Source organism: Pan paniscus, chromosome 21 (assembly GCF_029289425.2).
Source record: "Pan paniscus chromosome 21, NHGRI_mPanPan1-v2.0_pri, whole genome shotgun sequence".
NCBI lineage: Eukaryota > Metazoa > Chordata > Mammalia > Primates > Hominidae > Pan > Pan paniscus.
The window spans coordinates 10,471,379-10,488,276 of NC_073270.2; the positions used below are offsets into that span (position 1 = coordinate 10,471,379).

The following is a 16,898-nucleotide window of genomic DNA, read 5'->3' on the forward strand; positions in this document are numbered from 1 at the left end:
CTGCGATGAGACCTCCTCACATAGCTCTTGGACTTTCATAGTCATGTAAGTGTTCCATTCTAAGTTGTCTTTCTCATGATAGCCTATATTTGGAAGGCAGAAAACGTAAATGATGAATTTGTCCATTCCTACTGTTTTACACACACATGTTCATGCATGTGAGAAAGATGTGCAAAGCAGTCCAGCTTAAACTGTGCAATCTTTTCTATGACCTGATTTACAAATACATTCTAGAAAAAAAATGAGTAGGCTTGAAGTTCATAAAAGCAGACCTATCTTTGGTATTGTGAAAGGGATTTGGGATCTGATTATTTAGTGAAAACACAATGCAGTGGAATGGGACTAGTGACAGGAATGATATTTAATAAGCAAATCCAGCGTATCTCTCATCACCCATGATCCAAACCATTTCCAAAAGATTTATGTACATAGTTTACCCTTGCAGACCTTACAGCAAGGGCACGGAGTGCAGAGCAAGGGTGGGAAACCGCAATGTAAGAGAAAAAACAACAAAGGCATTCTTCCCATCCCTCCAAAGAGAACAGTGCTGTGATTTTGTAAACGAGTAACTCCTTACAAAGGAGACCATGGTCTGCAAAGTTTTCAGGGGGAAATCCATATGGCATGATGTAATGAGAGAAGACCAGGTCAATCGTCTTGCAAATTATCACCCAGGCTGCTAAATTGCTTAGCTGCAGGGTTACCAGGTCATTAATTGTCATTGAAAATTGGATACATTTTAAGAAGGAATTCTCTCTACAGGAATCTTTAGAAATATTGACAAAATGAACAAGCAGTCATGATTGTGATTTCCTCTTTTTTTTTTTGAAATGGCTAATAACATACACTTGTTTTTTAGCTTCCTGACACTTTTTTGTATACCATATAAATTAATTCTTTAAAAAATGTGCTTTGTCATGTCTTTATTCAAACATGATCAAAAAAGAAAAAGAGCAAAAAAGAATATATTATATAAGGGAATAAATAATCCCCAGTTAACAACTCAGCCGGACTACCTTTCTACAATGAGCTCAACATCTCTAAAGATAGGGTCAGACACAGGCTTGTGATGTATCAAAATTATAAATAATTATAGCGATGAATTCACTTAATCAATCAATTTCACCAGAGCTACGCTGGGGTGGACGGGGCATAAAACTCCACACAGCTATCAATTGCTCCGATTACAGCTGGCTGTCAGCCAGAATTCCCCTGATCCATGTTAGTTAAATGCACATTAATCTGAATTTGGCAGTGTAATCAAGGACCTAACTGAACTGTGAAATTGAATTCTGCAGTAGAACATAATTTGGCCATTTTATGCCAAGTCTGGGGGGGAAGAAAGCTTGGTTAGGGGAGGGTGGCAGAAAGAAGAGAAGGAAAAGAAAGTACTGCGGGAGCATCTATTTGGCACTGTGGCCTTCTGTTCTGAGGGCGGGGGGCCGTGGCTGGAGCGTGCTCGACTGGGGTGTGTGGACCCCACACAGTGTGGGTCTGTGCCCACAGAATGAGGACTCGGAATGTTCCGTGAAGGATGGTGAGTTACAGGGAGTGGGCGGCAGCTGGTTCCAGTGCCTGAATGTGATGCTCCAATACACCTTTTCAGAGCACAATAAAACAAAGACTGCTCATCTCGAAAATGAAAACGCCAGGCTGGGTGCTGCTTACTCTCCATAAATCAAATGCAAGATAAAAGTGAATCACAGTACCTCTATTATCTGAGCATGGAAAGGACATCTTAAATTGTCCTGACTTGACTCAAAGGAAAATTTAACAGGACCAGGCTTGGCTTTGGGAAGGGAAAACGACTGCTTGTAAGAATTCTGGAGAGAATCATTAACTTGCATTCTCTGTAGGGACATGATAGAGATTGGCAATTAGGGGAATGGGACTCATTAAACCCTATAACTCGTCTGTCTCTCTGGTTGTGCCCTGCAAATGCACACTGAGAGTTGGACAAGTGGCTCATGACCCTACAAACTAGCAAAGCCTAGCTATATGAAGCAATGAATAAATCTGAGATGTGCAGGCTCAGGCATACGGGTATTCCGGGCTCTTCCTCCACCTCTGAATTGGCATATCCAATTAACCCCCCACAGTTGCTGCTTCAAACTCAAAGAATGTGTCTTCTATTCAAGAGCAGTGAGACAGAGCAGATTGGTCTGACCTGCGATCCGTCATCGCCTGCAGTGATGTGGAGGGACTCTTCGTCTTTGGGGACTGGTTTGCAGCCTCAGAATATTGTTCAAATATGTCAGGGCCTCTGAGAGAGCTAGGAACGGACAATGCCAGGTTAAATTCATTTTGTTTTTAATTTGGTAATGGGAAAACCCATTCATAATGACCAAAATACAATTTATTTTGAATCACAAGAGCATTCATGGGAAGAAGTGTCCATTCATATGCAAAGGACACCTAAAGTTTCCATCAGAAGGGACAGACATTAGAGATAGTGCACTCAGTCAGTCCTTGGATGTTTTATGAGCCTTAATGAAGACCCTATAGGTAAAGAAAACAAATCTAAATATATCCATTGTTATATTAAGTGATCAAGTGCTTCTCTCTTTCCCCCTCAGATTTTTAGTGCAGCCCATCAGTTTTCACTAGCACTGTCATTCCATAACCCATTAAACCCTGAGTGGATCTCTGAACCAAGTTCTGCAGGGATCCTCAGTAGAAAAGAAGTTGCTGTTTTGTTGTTGGAGCCATGGTTGAATCTGGGCATGACAAGTACCACAAAGAACAGTGAATCATTAAATTATTGATGCGGGAAGACTGGGCCCACTGGTTCAAGGGCTTTTTCCTTCCAGGGAAAGCAAAGTGATAGCTAAGCGGTGAAAACACATTGCACTGTTGACCCCAGAAGGAAGTGCTGGGAAATCACACCATCCTTTTCTTCCCATCCTTTTTGTTTTGTTTTGTTTTTTTAGACAGGGTCTCACTCTGTTGCCTAGGCTGGAATGTAGTAGTGTAATTATAACTCACTGCAACCTTGAACTCCTGGGTTCAAAGGATTGTCTTGGCCTCCCTAGTAGCTAGGGCTACAGTTGTGTGCCACCATGCCCAGTTCAAAGTAGGTACTGAAACACTTTAGAGATGATGGAACAGAGAAGATCATACAGTTACTAAGGGCTTGAATCCAGGGAATCTGATTATAGTACTTGCATATTTCTGTAATGGGTGAGAAAATCTGGATTATCTTTTAAAAAATCAAACAAGACTACCGCTTAAGGTCGAATAAATGCATATGAGCACCTTAGGGATTTCTGCACCTAATACTTCCTTTACAGCCCATAGTTCCAGCTTTTACCCATGGTTTACACTCTGGGTGGCATTAAGGAACTTCTCAAGGATTCCATCCTACAGGATGGAAGAACAGGAAGAATAAACAGCATTCCATGGGCACAGCAAATCCACCTGTCAGTCACCACCCATTCTTCACCAGCAAGGTGAGGCTACCTGTAGGATTTGTGTCTGGGCCTGGAGACTTCATGTCCACCTTTCTGCCCCTGGATTTTCTTCTACGGAAATGAGAATATTCTGGAACACATAGACTTTGGAGTCAGTGGGACCTAGTTTGGAATCCTGACTCAGTTATTTGCCTTTATAAACTTGGGGAAGTCCATAAAGATTTGGAGTCTCAGCTTCCTCAACTGTAGAGCAGAGGTGATCCTGAATTCTTCTGGAATTGCAAAGATTAAGTTGAGTCATGTTTGCAAAATGCTTAGCACAGTGCTTGGAACATAGTAACCCTCACCTCACTGCCACCATTCATCTACATGCTCCACATGTAGACTGATGTGTAGATTACTCATATTAGTAATTAAGCTGCTGTAATTTATTAACTTACTTAACCCTCATACTATATAATGAGACACGGGCTGTCTTTATCCTTATTTTGTACATAAAGAAGTGGAGGCACAGTTAAGCAACTTGTTCACCCAGTTAATAAGTGGCAATGTCAAGACTCAAACCCAGGCAGTTTATCTCCAAAATCTATACCCTTAACTGCCAAAACGTGCTTGATAAATGATAGCTATTGAACAGTTGTCCTTAACTGGGCCAAGTGTGCCCTCCTCTGCCTGCAGGACATTTGGCAGTGTCTGGGTATATTTTGGTTGTTAGGAGTGAGGGAGGGATGCTATGGACATCTAGAGGGGAATGGCCATGGATGCTGCTAAACACCCTATGATGCACAGGACAGCCTCCCACAGTGAAGAATTACTAGGTCCAAAATGTTCATAGTGTCAAGGTGGTGGACCCTGCTACAGAGTGAAAGGGGATGATGCAACTTAATTGTGAAATTAATTGCTAATTAACTGCTAATGCAACTTCATTGCTTCAGGTATTAAAAGGAGCTTATAATCAGGCAGGTTGCAGGCTTTGCACCCACAGAAGCTGCCCCTGTGCTACTGGAAATGCATGCAATGTCTGGTGAAAGGCTTAAGCCCAAAGAGTTGGATCCCAGCTCTGCTGTGAGCATACTGAGCCTCTTAAAACCCATTTCCTCATCTGTACAAAGGGGTCAAGAATTCTTGCCTTACAGATCTGTGAGGCTCAACAAAACATGGCATGTATCTGGTACACAGCAAATGCTTAATGAACTGGTGGGATTGTTATGCTGGGGGCTTCTCAGTAGGGAACGGATGTGCTGGGCCAATACAAAGACACAAGTAGGTGGCTGCCTGGTCTCTGGAGAGCACAGGAATAAGCAAAGTCAAATACGTGGTGGCAATTTCTCCAGCTAGCTTCCTTCCGTGGAAGGCAGATTTGTCTGCAGGCGAGGGTGAAAAGCATTCTCTCTCCACATCTGGCAGTTTTCATAATTTTGTGGTGGGTATGGTGCTATATGGTTTTTGTTTGGCTTTGCTTCTCACCCTCCCAGCCCCAGGGTTTCATCTGCTTAGTTCCAGCAAAATACACTTAAATGTACGGAGAGGAGGCCAACATCAACAGACTCATAACATTCTTGATTCCTGTCATGCTAGCAGGGAAATTAAGTAGGTAGATAACATTGAAGGGTTTGTTTTTTTCTGTGGGTTAACATTAATTTTTTTTTTCTTTAGGACAAAATGTAAAACGGTGTCAAACACACACACACGTGTGTGCACACACACATACACATGACCCTCCTCATTTCTGCTTCATCTGGAGACCTACACAAGTTTTGTGCTTCCTTTTATTATTGGAGATGAAAACATGACCCAGCCTCCTTTAGGAGTCTCTGCAATGCAAGGCCGACTCATCTGAGTCGTGACCGCTATTTCTTCCCTCAGCTGGAAATCCAAATGTGATTGGTACACTCTAAGAGTACCGTTCTAAAGACACAGGCACCTCCGTCTTTTCAGAGAAATGTTGTATTTTTAATCAAGTAAACGTTTTAATTACTAACCTGCCTCCCACCTCTTATCCTCCCACAAAACACAAAACCTGCTCATGAATCTCTCACGAGTTTCCTGTGAAACATGGAGCAGCAGCTTGCTTCTTTGTATTTCTGATTATAAGGGCTGAACACCCTTGGTAGAAGTTTCCATGAGTGAATATGCTGTTTTTGTTGTTGTTGTTGTTTTTGGTGAGCCCCAATAGTTTGTGCATTGTTTCTGGGCTGGCAGAGCCAGATTTCAGGGCAGGTCTGCTTTGTCTTATATTTGGAAGTCTGCAGAATAGAGGGAGCCTGTAGGGAATTAAAGTGAATCACCCCTCCCACCCTCGTTCTTCTGTCACTTAGACGAAAGTTCTGGTGGCCACTGGGACTTCTCATGGATTTTCTTGGCAAATGCAGTCGAATCCCCGAGATAACATACGCCCAAATAATAGGAAAATATTGAGCAGGGAGAAACACCAGACTTGAGTTCTTGTCCTTGTTTTGCAACCAACTAATTATGAAACTGTAAGTGTGTCATGTGGCTCTCTAGGCCTCAGTTTCCCCTTCTAGGAAATGAGTGTGCAGGGATTGCTAGTGGTGACATTAAATCCCAAAAGCCCATGCTATGTGAAAATGTGGACTCAGGGATACCAGTTCATCCTTTTTACAAAAATAAAAATAAAAAAGAGAGAAGACTGAAACTCCAGAATTAAGAGTTCTAAAACTCTTGACCTCTAAAACTATTTGGACTATAGACATGTGTAGCCCACCCAATATTCATTTCCAACATCCAGGAAGAGCCAAATAAGGCTCCAGGACCAAAATGCAGCATCATCTGGGCAATGTTTTCTCTGTAACTATGACCCCAAACAACTCCCTAACACAAATATGCAAATAAGCCACACACACACAAAATCTTAGATAAAAAAATAACCACTGCTGTTCAAAGCCTGAGGATGTAACTCAATTCAGCTATAGAACATGTTAACTTATTTATTTCATATCACTCACAGAAATGCACAAGTGATATGCACAAGAAATGGAATAAACTATCTCATGTATCATGAGACATGCGTATGAGTTCAAGTAGATTTTGCTTGTGGTTAATTAGACCTCTTTCCAACAGTCACCCTGGCAAGCACACAGGAAGAGAAAGCAGTCATGATATCCTCAGTGTGGGTGTTCAAGTACATTAATACCACGAGATAAAAAAAAAAAAACACTGTCACTATGTGAATTTTAACTGGAGGAACATATCTCAGGCCTCTATTTATCAAGATTTGTTTTTAATTTTATATCCTGGGAACTAAGGTGACAGCTTTTTTGTTTCTTCTAAAGAATGGCTGAAGTAACTCCAACAATACACTTAAATGGCTTCTCTTCAACATCTTGGATGAGGTTAATGAGAAATAAGAAGCAAAGGAAAAATATCGACTATCTATAATCAATAAATCAGGTGAATGCAGGCAGGCTTGGGTTCCAGAGTTTTCTGTGCTGCTCACCAAACTGTCAAGAGTTTGGTATAAATAAGGTACATGACTGCCCTGTGAGAAGTCATGTCCCTCTCACCTGCTTCAAGACCTCTATGTAATCCACATTCCACACCCTACGGTCCATGTTCACTTTTGCTGGACAGGTAAGGTAGCAAAAACATTTCTAAATGACAGGGAAAAATAAATCACTTGCACATTCTCAAAGGTATTTTCCAAGACTTTAGACCTTCGGACCCATAGACCTTTGCCTGTGCTTTTAGTTTCAGTAACTTCTCCAGCAGTGATTCCCAAACTTTAGGATATCATAGACCAGTCAAATTTCAAAGCAAACTTGGAGCTGCTAACATTTTAACAAAATTTAAAAGAGGAATTACTACAAAACAAAGTGAAAGGGGGACAAAAATTGTCCAGTGGTCCAGCAACCATCTGTCACTCCCAAATTTCATATAAAAACCAATATTTCAAATCAAATATAGTAGAAAGTACATACTCTTAATATGAAGGACCATCCCCTGAGTTGAACAAAATTAGCTCTATTTAAAAATTACCATGTTATCCTGAGTTTCTTTCCTTTTTAGCAGGTCTGTGCAAACTTTGCCAGGATGTAGGAACCACTGTATGGCTCGATCTAATGCTCTATGATTGTATATGACTGATCCACTCCTTAACAGGGAACTTAGTCAAATACAGTCACATCATATTTATCACTCATATATCAGAATTCTATCTTTCAAATAAATAAGTTTATTTGCCTTTTAATGAGAAACCATGTAGGAGGGCCCAAAAGATAGATTTTTATTTTAATGAATATATATGCCTTATCCTAAACCTCTGCCCTGGGCCTCACAAGTGGAGATAGGGTGGGTTTTGATATTGATTTTCCCTTAAAAGGCAAACAAGTACTTTGCAATCTGATCGTATAAAAAGGTCGTGCCAGCACCACCCTTGTGGAGGTTTTTGCACACGTGAGGGAAAGGAGGTAGCAAACATTACCTTTGGAATGCACATTGTGGGCTCGGACAAGCGAGGGTAGGTGTAGGAGTTGTAGGAGTGTCCTTGGGGATGGGTTTTAAATGCACTTGCTCCAAATGGCATCATCGGTTCCTGGAGTCCCGAGCCTGACCTGGACCTCTGCCGCATGGTGGGCTGAGGGCTTGTCTGATTCAGGTACGAAGACTTTGGCCTCCTGTCATAGTCATCCAGGCTGGGTCCCCATTCACTTTCACTGTACGCCAGGCTCTCCTTGGAGCACCCGCTGGTCCCTGCAGTTCTAGAAGGTGTGAATTGGAATGAATAATCCAGAGGGGAGCTACTCGAGGCTCTCTGATACTCCCACTTGAGGTCACTGTATTCACTTGGTTTGCTCAGTGAGTCCAAATGTGAGTGATAATCGGCAGAAAATCTGGCAAAATCGGATTTCAAAGGCTTCACCTCAGAATAGTAGGCCTCCCCGTGCTTCATTTTCATTACGTGCCCATTTTGCTTGGCTGCGTGGCTGCCTCTATAATACGGGTCCAGATCATCTCCATAGAGACTCTTCTCCCTGTACTTTTCGGTCGTGTAGTCAGCAGTAGTATCGGATTCGCTGGAATACTGGGAGAAGGTGATGAAGCCATTTTCTTCCGCGTGGCCTGGACCGTGGCTGGAGGCTCCCTGATCTGGGGTGGGTGGGCTTTCTTTCCTTAGGGAGTTGGAGCGAGTCACCGAGATGTTGTCAAAATCCTCTAGCAGGCCGTTGATGGAGGTTTCCTTGCAGGGTTTGTTTCCTCTAACGATTGTCTGGGAATAATAAAGGGAATATTGTTTAAAGAAAATATTTCATGGATTTAAATTGCTGGCGGCATCCCACCCCCACTCCATCCAAATTAAACTACAGAAGAAAAAAGACGCCGGGAACACTTAACACAAAATGATAAAGAAAATCTGTTGATTGACTTTAGTGGTGAAGTAAATCAAATAGTAAACAATCTCAAATTGCATTTTTCTTCTTACCTATCTCAACAGAGACATCAAATAACCATCAAAAAGCCATGTAGGAGACTACATAGAATATAACTGTTTTATTTACCAGTTTACAGTCAAATCCCTTCCCCCTACTTCTTCTACCAATAATCAGCCCTAACCACCTAATGATGAGCTGATAATTATAATTTAACACTCTGTAACTGTTTGGTAATAAAAAATAATATTTATTACTGTTTTACATTCATTATTCAGATGATTTTCAAAACCAGAAGGCATTATCACCCAACTATTAACATAACGAGAAATGGGTGTACATTTTTTGCCCTTATATGGAAGACATAATAACTGAGGTTATGAAATTTTATAGATGAGGCGGCACTTCCTGAAACTGTAATTAGAAAACAGACTGAAGATTATTTGTGTGATTTATGATCAAATGTGATATTCTTATTAAGTATATATACTTATACTATACTGCTTGTTTGCTATGGCCACACTTCTGTGTAACATCACCGCTGAATTTTGGATGACTTAGTAACGATGGTTGCACCTGGATCTTAGTGACAAATTGTTCCCTTTAATGAACCTAAATAACACAAGAATACCAGGAACTGAAAGACATCGCAAACCACTTACAAAGCCCGTCAGCCGTGCCTTGACAATGACAGGATTTGCAGGCAAATATGATGGGGGTGGATAAAAGAACAAAGAACAAAGTGTTGTGACTTCAGACTTCCAGGATTTTAGGAGAAAAATACTTTTGAGCAAGTAGCAAGGAGTTCAAAACCATCTTGGATGGTACAATAGAAGATTTCAAACTGGAGGAAGAAGTCAAAGTTGTGCTGGAGCTGATGTTTTATAGATCTATCCATGGTGAAACAAAGGGTTTATTTTTTTTTCTTTCAAAGAGTCCTGGACTAATAGTTTTGTACTATACCCTTTTCTTTCAAATAAAATTTTTATTCTAGAATAGTTTTAGATTAACAGAGAAGTTGCAAAGAGAATACAGAGTTCTCATAGACTTCTCATCCAGTTTCCCCTTGTGTTAATATCTTGCATTGCTATTAAGGAAACTCCATGTTCCTATAGATTTCATTAATTTTCTCCTAGGGTTCCAGAGTTCCATCCAGGATAGCTCATTACATTTATTTGTTATGTCTTCCGAGTTTCCTCTGATCTGTGACAGTTTCTCAGATTTTCCTTATTTTTTGATGACCTTGACAGTTTTGAGGAGTACTGGTCAGGTATTTTGGAGAATGTTCCTCAATTGGGGTTTTCTGGTGTTTTCCCCATGTTTAAACAGAGGTTATTTGGTTTGAGGAGGAAGATCAGAGAGTAAAGTCACATTTCATCGCATAATGTTTAGGGTACATATCGTCAACATGACTTAGTAATGATGATGTTAGCCCTGACTACCTGGGTGAGGTCATATTTTCCAGGTTTCTTATACACACAGTCACACTCCCCTCCCCTACCTTTCTGTATATTGTATTCTTTGGGAACAAGTCAGTAAGTGTAGCGTCTACTCAAGGGTCAGGGATTTAAGCTTTATCTTCTTGGGTGTGTGTGTGTGGTGGGGGTAGGGTATCTATATAAAGTAGTTGGAATTCTTCTGCACAGGAGACTTGCTTATTTGCTCCCATTTACCTACTTATTCAATCATTTATTTATATATAAAGATGGATGGACTTATGGTTATTTATTTTATACCTTGGGTTATAAGCCAACACTCTATTATTTGCCTTGCTGCTCAAATGGTTCCAGCTTTTGTCACTGGGAGTTCTCTCAGGCTGGCTGCTGTGTCCCTTTGATGATCCCTCCTCCTTTTATTTTTTGAGCACTTCCTTACTTTCTTTCCCTACAAGAAGCTCCAGGTTTATCTTTATTTTCCTTGCCCTTCCCCCCAAATCAGGCATTTCTCCAAGGAACGCTAATAGTATTAGAAATTAAGATTTGGTTCCAGGAATACTCATTGCTACTGGGTGTCATTGCCAGGCCTCAGCAAACAGAGCTCCGAAATAATATGCTTGTAGACTAACTCATGAACACACTCACACACCTATAATTATATCCATCCATCTGTATCTATATTAACCTAAACATAAATCCACATTAATGTCTCTGAATCTAATCAAGTACCACATAGTTCATTCTTGCCATTTCCTTACCTGTAACTTCCTCTGCAACAGTAAAAAACATGGGCCCCACCATCTGCCAGTCATTTGCCTATTCAGTGCTAGTATAACTGTTCAGCAGTTTCAGATTAACTCACTCTACCATGAGAAACAACTTTGTCAACTCAAGTACCATGTTTATGTCCAGTTCTTTAAAATTCCTTTACACTTGTAGTTTCCATTCAAAGCACTGTTTCCAAAGTTCCTTAAGTTAGTGTCTTTTTTCCTGCACCCCCTTCAACGAGGTTATGTTATACATGTGTAGCTGTTGGATTCTTTGGTCACATTCTGCATTCTATCCCAGGATCCTCTGATCTTCTGGTTTATTTTTTGTTGTTTTTTGAAACTACATACATTAATTAACTCTTTGTGCTGCAAAGCTCTATGGGTATCGACAAGTGCAAAGCATCATGTATTCACTGTTAGAGTGCCATACAAATTAGTGCCACCAGCTGCAAAAATATCTCCTGAGTTTCCTCTAGTCAAACATTACCCTCTCCCCAAACCCTTGATATCACTGATCTGTTTTCTGTCCTTATTGTTTTGTCTATTCCAGAATATCATATGGATGGAATCATACAGTCTGGAGCCTTTCAGCTTGACTTCTTTCACTGAGCATAATATAGTCAATGTTCATAAACTAATATCCTAGTCTTTTTTTTTTGTCTATTCCTTTTTTATTCCATAGTGTGGAATTCATTATATGGAATGTAGTCATTGTTGAGGGTGGTGCATAAATTGATGGATTGATTGCCAAAGTAGGGGATGCTCTGTTGGAGCCTCCCTTAGAGAAAGAAAGAATCATGTATATAACCTGGGACCTTTCCTCAGAGGAACAACATCCATGCTCACCCCACAGATTAACTTGGGAGAAACAATAACTGTGAAGAGGAAAAGATGAGCAGCCTTGGCAGAGGAAAGATGAAACAGCTATAACTCAGCCTTAAAAATATCAAGTCTCTTTCAGCAGCTTCCTATTTCATTTCAGTTGTATCTTCTCTGTTTACCACTTATTTTATTTTATTTTATTTTTGAGAAAGAGTCTTGCTCTGTCACCCAAGCTGGAGTGTAGTGGCATGATCTTGGCTCACTACAACCTCCGCCTCCCGGGTTCAAGTAATTCTCCTGCCTCAGACTCCCCAGTAGCTGGGATTACAGGCACCCACCACCACGCCTGGCTAGTTTTTGTATTTTTAGTAGAGACAGGGTTTCACCATGTTGGTCAGGCTGGTCTCAAACTCCTGACCTCTTGATCCACCCACCTTGGCCTCCCAAAGTGCTGGGATTACAGGCGTGAGCCACGGCGCCTGGCCTTGTTTACCACTTCTCTATTTCCTCAGGGTGGCCTTCAAGCCCTCTTAGACTTCTGTTCTGCTACCTTCTATGGATTTAAACTTCTGGCCTCCTTTCCTATTCAATAATGTCTTGCACTGTTTTTTAAAGAAAACAGAAACAGTTTGTTTGTATCACAGTGTATCAACTAAAAGTTTTTCCTTTTGGACAGAAATTATACTCTTGCACATTTTCTACTCCCTCTCTTTATGAACAATAGGCAGGTTACTCAAACAAAATGTCATCAGGAATTCATGGTTCCGCCAAAAGTAGCTTCCTCGTGTGTTTAATCCCAGGCATTTGTGTTGACAGATGTGCCACATGGTTAATGAGTGTGAAGCACACCAAGGTCTTAAAGGGCCTTCTGAATTACTGGATCTACTCAGATACTCCTTTAGCAAAAATCTTATCTTATCCAGACTTTCTCTGAACTTGATAAAGAATGCTTAACTATATTAGATTTTTTTCATATTCAATGTTACCTTTAGCTCTATATCCTAGAAAAATATTACTTCTTTAAATTCTGTCCATCTTAAACAATATTCCAATTATTCTTTCTTGTCTGCCCCCCATGCCTTCCCATCTCTGAATACACAAAATATTCAGTCTGGTACCATGGAATCACTTCCAGCACCTTAATTTTGGAAAGAGTCTAGGTCACCTCTTCCTTTTACTGAGTAAAACCTGAAACCTGGAGTTGACTTTGCCAACAATATTTAACAAACAGGGGATTTGAACCCAAGTCTCCTTTCTCCCAGTCTAGGTCTCTTTCTATGGTATGCTTTAGACTCTTTTAGGCTAGACAAAATATTACCAGTAAGCAATGCAACGTTGGTGTGTGACATCACAACCCAGCAAATTGGCCATTGGTCATTGTGGTGCATATTTCTATCGTGCGCTCCACTCTCAGAAATTAGTTGCTGAATGTATGGAATATGGATAATTCTAGATTCCAATTTCAATTTCAGTACACACTTGCTATGTGATTTAATTTCATTCTTTATTTCATTACCTGTTCTCTTATTTGTAATAGGGATATTATCACTTGATGGTATTTAGTGATCCCCTTCCCCCTAGAATTGTAGCTGCAGATAGAAGGAGGTGCTACAGAACAGTTTTAAAACATCCTAATGCCCTCAACGAAAACACTGCCTTCAGTGGATGGAAATTTGTAAATATGATATGAATTAAGAACATTTCTACACATTCATCAATGAAGGCTAAGAAAAGCGTGAAGATTATTTAAAAAATGATCAGAGAAAAGCCAGCTAAAAGTCTAGGGAAAGTTTCTGGAAGAAGAGAACTATGAGGCGCATCTAGGAGGAAGCAATAGATGTAACTAGAGAGAGAGAAAAAAGAGATAATCACCAGCTCATCATTTACTGGACAACTGAGGCTCAGAGGTGATCTGTATGCCTTCAGATGCTACCAACTTTGGGGTCAGGATGGCAATTGTGAATACAGAAGAAAGGCTCTCTGCTCATATCAAATTGGTATCCCAATTATTTGTTTGGAATTTATGTCCAAAAAACCTATTAGTTCATCTTCACAAATTAACAAATGTCTGTGATGGGGGGTAGACTGTTAGTGTTAGAAATTCACTACAAGGACACAGGTAATTTAGAAGGAAAAAAAATCATTCCCTGTGTGATTCCTTTGAGATAAGAGCATTATTGAACACCTCCTTTGGAAGTTCCGGGTCCCTTAAATCTCCCTATTTTTACACTAAAACCCTTCCAATTTGATTAATGAGTTGATTGGGTAGACTTTAAACTAACACTTCATTTTTGAGAAATACTGAAATAATAAAATTTACATGTCAAAAAGAGGCATCTATTTATCCTAAAATATCTATAGATGGATAAAAAACAGAACTATAGTATCTATGTGTCTAGGCCTATACTACCTATCAATATTTTTAGATTACTAAGAACAACATAATTAAGGCCTATTAAATAGAGCTTTTTCTGTCATTAATCGTGCTATAAATATCTTATATTTAGGAAATTAATAAACAAAAGGAATCAATACAATTTCATAGGGATTTTTTGTCTCCCAAGTGTGTTCATTAACATTTCTATAGGAGATTAGAGGGTCACTATTTCATCATGTGAATTAATGTGTGGCCTCAGAACTGGGGACCTGCTGTTTCTGTGCACTTGTCACCACGTATCCCGAGAAAAATATTAATACTGCTATAAGCTAAATGCTATTTAGAAGAAATGACAAAGACTGCCAATTGATAAGAAACATTGTTTAAAAATGTAGTATTTATTATCATTATTTTGTATCTTAGGCTTATAGCACTTATGAGATAGGTAATATAAAGTGTTATCTAACCTTTTTAAGTCACTGTCTCTTAATCCATAAAACATTGAGACTAGATCCTTACCTCACAGGGTTAATGTGATTATTTAATACAGTAATATGTGTAAAAAACTTGGCATGATTCCTGACATATACGAAGTACTTATAAGTGCTAGTTACTTAACTATTGGCCGGGGCGGGGTGGGGGGCTGTGGTGGTAAATTTTACTTTTAAATTAGGTTGATAATAAATGAAGAAGAAAGGAAGCTACAAACAACACCTAGAAGAAATAAATCTAGCTTCATATGGTGGGAAAAAAGGGATAATTGATGTGGGAGACTTTAAAGTACTATTAGTAACTTTAGATACAAAATACATATTTCTTGAATTTAAACAGATGTATCTCAAATTAATTACAATTGTTACATAAATATTCCTTCTGAGATCTAAAAAGCGGAATACTTTCACATTAACAATCAGCATTCTATAGTTATTTTTCTTAAAAACGTTAATGTATGAGTCAGAAAAATTAACCAAGTTAGACTTTCAAGATTTAAATGGAAAGATAGGTATAGAAAAGAAAAGTTGATAGAAATACAGTAAAATTTTGATAGTGGCTGTCATCTCAGGGTGGGAAGACTAGGGGTGATTTATATTTCAGTCCAGTGCTTCTCAAACTTTAAAGTGCACACAAATCACCCAAGTATCTTGTTAAAGGGAGACTGTGATTCAGTAGGTCTGGGTGGGGCCTGGGATGCTAGAGTTCCAAAAAGCTCTCAGGTGATGAGGATGATGGTCTGAGGGTTACACTGTGTATACAATGGGGTTAATGCATTTTCTAGATCTTCTACAATCAGGGTTACCTTTATAACAAAAAAGTTAGACTGAGGTATGCTTTTCTGTATAAGAAGAGTCAGCATTATATGTATATACATACATATATAAAAATTATATTAAATATGCATTTTATTAACTATCTATAATATAGTGTTAAATGTACTATATGTATTGTATTCTATATATCCATACATAGCGCTAAGTACATTTACACTATATATACACATCGGGAATTACATGTTCATTTTCTCATTCCCTTTGAAGATGAAACATTTCTCCAGCTTAACCAAAACGATGACTTTCATTTATTTCACCATTTTGGTACACCTGCTTCTTTAGCATCATGCCCTTACTATAAGGCTAGAAGCCTTAGAGTTATTGATGAACAAAATCTGAACACTACAAAAGATATGATGTGGTTACAAACATTTAGAAAGAAGAAATTTTAATCAACCAATAGTGAAAAAATGAAAGAAAAATCTAAAAGCCAACCAACCAACCAAACAAAAGGGCAAAGAAACTAAGGCATGTCCTAAGACAGTCTTTTCTTAGATTTCATTTTCATGGTTAGCATTTGAAAATGTTTGTTGATGGTATAAATGTATCACACTTTAAATAAAGCACACACTCTTCCGCTTCAATGAAAACTATTAGCTCAGTGTTAATAAGAAGGGGGTTGCAAAATGTAAATGTTTGTTAAAAACAAATTGTTGCCCCACCCAAAAAAGTAAAAGAAAAGAAGACCCGTTAAATCAGAACCAAGGCAGTATTTGTTTTGCTGATACAGGTTTCACTTTATAGAATCATAAGTGGCAAGGCAGTAATAATGAAAATCCAAACATGCAGAATTTTCCAACACGGTTTAACCAGGCTTCCAAACAGAAGAACCACTAATTATTATTGTCCATCTCTGGTGTTCATTAAAACAAAATTGTGCACTTTTATAGAGATCAATAATACAATAACTGCAAGAGGATTTGTGGATTTTATGCCATGGAACCTCCAGGCATTAAAAGTCAATGCAACCCAATCTATTTGAGTTTGAAGCCATGGTGCTCATTGTCTTTCCATTGTACCCTGGATCAGCTCAGCATCTATTCAGGCTCCCAGTGACAGTGGCCATATTTCATAGTGCTCCTTCCATGGGCTGTTGGCTGGTGATAAGCTATAATGGATCTGTCTGTGAAAACAGCTGTCTCCCCTTGTTCCCCGAAAAGAGATGAAAAAGTGCCTCTGCCCTCACAGACTGTATTAACCTTGACAATAATGAAGTGTGTAATTAACAGCTTTGCCCTAATAGGACCTCACATCTCTTTTTCAAAAGCAGTATCTTCTGTGTGCCTCAAACACGTGTTTCATTTTGTCTTTCAGGTAAATATAGCTCAGGAGGTTAATAAGCTAAATATTTCCACAACTGAAGTATAA

At 39.3% G+C, this 16,898-nt stretch overlaps 1 protein-coding gene across 6 annotated transcripts in view; it reads right to left on the bottom strand.

The window, feature by feature from the left end:
• Positions 1-16,898, bottom strand: part of PAK5 (p21 (RAC1) activated kinase 5) — a 302,023-nt gene that overhangs the window by 35,033 nt on the left and 250,092 nt on the right. For all 6 annotated transcript variants that reach the window (XM_003810560.6, XM_034947548.4, XM_034947550.3 and 3 more), the window contains one exon: positions 7,852-8,637. In XM_003810560.6, coding sequence (XP_003810608.1) covers positions 7,852-8,637 — 786 coding nt within the window. The remainder of the gene's footprint in view (positions 1-7,851; positions 8,638-16,898) is intronic.